General features: G+C 51.9%; 1 protein-coding gene across 1 annotated transcript in view; it reads left to right on the top strand.

Annotated features, from left to right (window-relative positions):
• LOC101663225 (SV2 related protein) overlaps positions 1-5,633 on the top strand; it is an 84,669-nt gene that overhangs the window by 26,095 nt on the left and 52,941 nt on the right. The window contains exons 2-5 of the mRNA XM_013006383.2: positions 3-142; positions 2,448-2,533; positions 3,668-3,766; positions 4,593-4,664. Coding sequence (XP_012861837.1) covers positions 3-142; positions 2,448-2,533; positions 3,668-3,766; positions 4,593-4,664 — 397 coding nt within the window. The remainder of the gene's footprint in view (positions 1-2; positions 143-2,447; positions 2,534-3,667; positions 3,767-4,592; positions 4,665-5,633) is intronic.

The following is a 5,633-nucleotide window of genomic DNA, read 5'->3' as shown; positions in this document are numbered from 1 at the left end:
ACGGGCGAGAGTGCGAGGTCAGAGGACGACACAGCTTCCGGAGAGCATGAGGTCCAGATCGAAGGGGTTCGCACCGGCCTAGAAGCCGTGGAGCTGGACGATGGGGCAGCTGTGCCCAAGGAGTTCGCCAATCCTACCGATGGTGAGGGCGCCCTGCGTTTGGGGCATCAGCCTGGGGAGCGATCAGGGCCTAGATGCCCGGGGCGTCTACCCTCCAGGCATCTCTGTGGAGGGTCTGGATAAGGGGCACGGGGAGGCCCCAGAGGGGCTAGGGACATTGGGCGCGGAGGCTGGGCCTGGCTTACTTCAGCAGGCGTGGTTACATCGCAGTCACTAGCAGTGAGTGTCGTTACATCCTACCTGACAGGATGGCACCAACACGAAGGATAATGACAAAGAGGATGATGGCAATCCTGGGAATCATGATGGCCACAGTGATGGTGGTGGCGACGCTGACGGTGGCACTCAGCATGACGATGGTAACGGCGCTGATGGCAATGGAGTCTTTGGGTAGCTCTAACAAGTTAAACGTAGCCATACTAATCTACCCAGAGGCACCTCAGAAGAAAGACCTGGCGATCTACTTCTGAACAAGAGCCCCCCCCCTCCCCCCAAATCCTAGGACATGGTTCTCCGAAGCACATGGGGTCCCCAGGGATTCTGAATCGACTCCACTGACATTAGCGTCTACGAGGGTCACGCCCACACAGGTGGATTCCAAACAGAATGTGTTCAACCAGGCTCCTGTGAGCAGTGGATGGCTGCAGACAAGTTCTCTCAGTAACACACTCACTTTGTCTCCTGCGGATGTCTGAAAGACCCACCCACAGCTGTGTCTTTCAAGGGGATGTGCTGGGCCAGTGGGACTCAGAGCAGAGAGGTCAGCTCAGGAACTTACGGTGGCTTTTATGAGCTCCCAAAGGGCTCATCTTCCTAGATTGTCATAAAGGTTAGAGGCTGATTAAAGGGATTTCTTAGGAAGAAGTTGTTTTTAAATCATTTTATTAGGGGCTCATACAACTCTTATCACAATCCATACATATAATCCATACATACATCAATTGTGTAAAGCACAAAACATTTGCTCTCTACTTAAGCCCCTAGCATCGGCTCCTCATTTTCCCCCTCCCTCCCCACTCCCACCTCCCTCATGAACCCTTGATAATTTATAAGTTATTATTTTGTCATGTCTTGCCCTGTCCAACGTCTCCCTGTAATTGGTTCCCCCTTTCCACCCCACCTCCCTCTACCCTCCCGGTATCACCACTCTCACCACTGGTCCTGAAGGGATCATCTGTCCTGGATTCCCTGTGTTTCCAGTTCCTATCTGTATCAGTGTACATCCTCTGGTCTAGCCAGATTTGTAAGGTAGAAATGGGATCATGATAGTGGGGGGTGGGGGTGAGAAGGAAGCATTTAGGAACTAGAGGAAAGTTATATGTTTCATTGTTGCTATACTGCACCCTGATTGGCTCATCTCCTCCCCACGACCCTTCCATGAGGGGATGTCCAATTGCCTACAGATGGGCTTTGGATCTCCACTCCGCACTCCCCTTCATTCACAATGATATGATTTCTTGTTCTGATGATGCCTGATCCCTGATCCCTAGACACCTCGTGATCACACAGGCTGGTGTGCTTCTTCCATGTGGGCTTTGTTGCTTCTGAGCTAGATGGCCACTTATTTACCTTCAAGCCTTTAAGACCCCAGATGCTATTTTATTTTTTCAATTGAAAACTGCATCGGTGAGGAAAAGGCCAGAAAGTTCTTTCCCCATCACAACAATGCGTCTGCTCATTCTTCGAGAGTGGACACCTGACCCGCCCACCCTACAGCCCTGTATCTTTCCCCTCCAGATTTCTTTTTGCTCCTCAAACTCAAAGAACATTGAAAGGCCCACGATTTGAGTCCCCTGAGGCTGCCGGAATGGCTAGTTTGCTGCGGTGTGGCAATCAGGCCGGAATTCTCCAGGGGACCGTTTGAGAGATGGAGACACTGCCTTCAGACACATGAAAAGACCCCAGTGGAGGAGGTGTTGAGAAACTGTAGCTTCACACTTTGATATTTGGATGACATATTGGTTTCTATGATTTTGTAGCAACGCTTTTGGCCTTACACTCCCCTGTGTGTTGTATGCTTTGCTTTGAAAAAAGTTAGTTAGCTATACATTCTATGTGTCTTTCCACCTTGGCATGTTTTATTTAAGAGATGGATTCTAATTCATGATTTGGATGGATAATAATTTATTTAACCAATCCCCACTCATACATTTGGAGTTTTCTGGTTTGTTCCCCCTAAGGTGAATAACGTGTCAGTTAGCTTCACAATGGCCGTAACCATTTTCTAGGATAAGTACTAGAAGCAATGGCTGGGGACCATCCCAGACACTCACCCACTGGGAGAATTTCAGGTGATCCCTTCTCCTCCTCCCCTCTCTCCTTCCCAGATACTTTCATGGTGGAAGATGCGGTGGAAGCCATTGGCTTTGGGAAGTTCCAGTGGAAGCTGTCTGTCCTCACGGGCTTGGCTTGGGCAAGTATCTCTGCATGTCCGGGCTCCCATTGGTCTCCAGGAGCTCCCACGGGGCTCCACTCACTGGGTCTCTCCAACCCACAAGGAAAGGCACAGGGCCCTCCCACATCGGGCCTTTGCTTGCCTGCCAGTCAACAGATTTTATGAGTGGCCGTGGAGGTCCTAGGGAGCGGGGCTTGGATGGTGTTGTTTGGCTGCTGCCCTCAAGGGGGAACCAAAGCTTCCAGCCAATTCCCTGCTTCCCATCCCTTTGAGGCTCAGAAGTATTATGACATTCTCATGTCGGCTGTAGAGCTCTCCCTGGGAAATGAGCACAATTAAACGTTTAAACACAAGTTTCTGCTTTGAGGGACACATGGTCAGGTTATTAGCCACCCCTCACCCCAACTTAGTTATGGTAAAGAACATGTAGATGTTTAACGATGCAGCTGGAATAGATTGTGATGCCAGGTTTCTCCCGAGGGGTGGCCAATCGTCCCACATCATTTCCCCCACTAGTTTGAAAAGCTACCTTCATCGCGCCTTTCATTTCCCTGGCCAATACGGGGCTGCTTTTGGACTCTGGCGTCTGTCCTTCTGTCCATCTTGCCTAGGTCTGTGAGGGCACCACAAGGCTTAATTCCCGGGGCTTTCTGGTGCTCTTCCAGAAGTTATACTTGTTAAACACACTGACAACTTGTAAACCAAAGACAAGCCAGTCTGGAACTGAAGAGCAAAGACCCTCGTCTCTCTACCTCTCTAAAAAGGTTTCTTTCCGATTCTAGAATGAGGGCGTCTTCCCGTTTCATTTAGAGAGAGCTCATGTTTTTTTAAACATGAAAAAACACGCACAAAATAAGAACAGGGAAAGTCATATTTGTCAATCCCTGTATGGTGCCACGCTGTTTTGATTCCTAGAGCTCTGCAGTATATTTTGATATGTGGTAGGGCACTCAGCAGGCCGTAGAAGAGGGGAATCCCCCCCACCCCCGCGAATAGGATTTTTATTGACATGTCTTACTCATTCCAATACTGAGGGGAATTTCTTGTCCTCTCTGGGGTCACACACATGAAGGGGGCCAACCCTCTCTTTGGAGGGCTGCATCTTCCTCCCTCAGCCTTCCCGGACTGATGATTCGCCTTTCCTCCTTGCAGATGGCCGATGCCATGGAGATGATGATTCTAAGCATCCTTGCTCCACAGCTGCACTGTGAGTGGCGGCTGCCCAGCTGGCAGGTGGCCTTGCTGACTTCGGTAGGCAGCCCAGTCTGTCTCTTGTTGTACCCAACCTTGTTCCCCAGGTGGTCCTGCCTCCCTCTACCTGCTGCCAGGAAGAATTAAACCCTGTATGGAAATGCCAGTGGCCTCAGCTTCCTTTACTCCCACCCCATATCTCCTGGAAGACTGGGCCCAGACAGCCTGCTCAGTTTCTGGGACATTGCGTGTGCCCCTTAAAATGACAAAGTGTATCAGTCTTAAATGACCCTTATTTGCATTTTCTATGCTTGCAAGGCCCTAGAGAAGCCCTGGTGGTGTAGTGGCCATGCACTGTGGGCCTCACCACAAGGTCAGCACTTCAAGACCACTAGTCACTCCCAGGGAGAAAGAGGAGGCTTTCTGCTCCTGGAAAGAGTTTCATCTTGGGAACCCACAGGAGCAGTTCTACACCGTTCTATAGCGTCTCCGTGAGTTGGAATTGAACATTGAATGGATGGCAGTGGGGTTGGTTGCTTGGTGAGGCTCTAAGTATTAAAGTGAAAGTGGGACTACCCTTGTGGGTTTCTGAGACTGCAACTCTTTGGGGAGTAAACAGCCTCATCTGTCTCCCAGGGAGTGGTTTTGAACTTGAACCGAGCAGCCCAAAGCATAACCACTATGCCACCAAAATACTAACTCCTAGCAGTATGTAATTGAGGTCAACCGAAGCACTTAGCACCAAGTTGGCCTCTTACTAAGAACGCAGTAAACGTGGCCTCACCCTCCTCTTCTGCTTCCTCCCCCTTCCCACCCCCCTCCTCCTCGGGATGTCACAGGTGGCTGCTTGGGCTCCGTCTCATGGGTGCTGCCTTTCCGTTTGCAGGTGGTCTTTGTGGGCATGATGTCCAGCTCCACGCTCTGGGGAAACATCTCGGACCAGTACGGCAGGAAAACAGTAAGGGCACGTCTTCTAACCTCGGGTCCTTTGGGGTAGCTCCACCCTGAGGCTGACAAGCAGCAAAACGCGTCCTTCCACGGGAGCCCTGGCTGCGCAGTGGTTCAGCGCTTGGCTGCTAACCAGAAGGTCGGTGGTTCAGACCCCCCAGCGGCTCAGCAGGAGAAAAGACCTGGTGCCCTCCTCCCATGCAGACGACACCCTTCCTTGGACACTACGTTTGGAGCTGTCCTACTTGAGTCGGAGTCTACTTGATGGCACCCTACAACAATGGGGGGTGGCTGGGCAGGGTGTTCCCCCCGCCCCGTGAGATTCACATTCACTGGGTTGCACATGGAGCCTAGAGATGGGTGTTTTCACCAGATCCCCAGGTGATTCCTGTGACCAGCCATGGGTGGTGACAACAGGCGTTAAGCCTTTGCACCACCCTCACCCCATAACACATTCCTGGTGGCTCAGCTGCTCAGCAAAAGGTTGGCAAGTTCAAGCCCACCCAGAAGTAACTCAGGAGAAAGGCCAGGCCCTCCGTGCCCGGGACGACAATGGACAGAAAAGTCTGTGGGGCAGCCCTTCTGCTCTGTCCCTGTGAGTCAAAATCGACGCCAGGGTACCCATCAGAGTGCACACTGGGGGGCCCGAAGCCCCTGAGGGGAGCCGACCTGGTTGGTGGGAAGGGAGAGAAGGGAGGGGGGGGGGGAACAGAGAGTGAGAAGGCCACTGTTAAAGCAGCAGAGTCACCTCTGTGGGGCTGAGGGCAGTCCAGGAACCGTTGCCGCTCTGAGTTGAACATGAGTTTTTAAAGGCCTCCGCTGTCCAGTAGACCCTTCGGCCATGGACATCACCTCAGGAGACAGTGCTGTGGTGGGGAGGGGGGGCCTTCCCGTGGCTGCTGCGTCTCGAGCAGGCTGACTGTGGGGGTGGACAACTCTTCCTCTCTGGCTAAAAAGGGTTTTCTTTTCTTAAACTCGT

The sequence above is a fragment of the Echinops telfairi genome, unplaced genomic scaffold, assembly GCF_000313985.2.
Source record: "Echinops telfairi isolate 266 unplaced genomic scaffold, ASM31398v2 ScPeMD7_7412;HRSCAF=8450, whole genome shotgun sequence".
In the NCBI taxonomy this organism is placed as follows: domain Eukaryota; kingdom Metazoa; phylum Chordata; class Mammalia; order Afrosoricida; family Tenrecidae; genus Echinops; species Echinops telfairi.
This window is presented reverse-complemented; position numbering and strand designations above follow the sequence as displayed.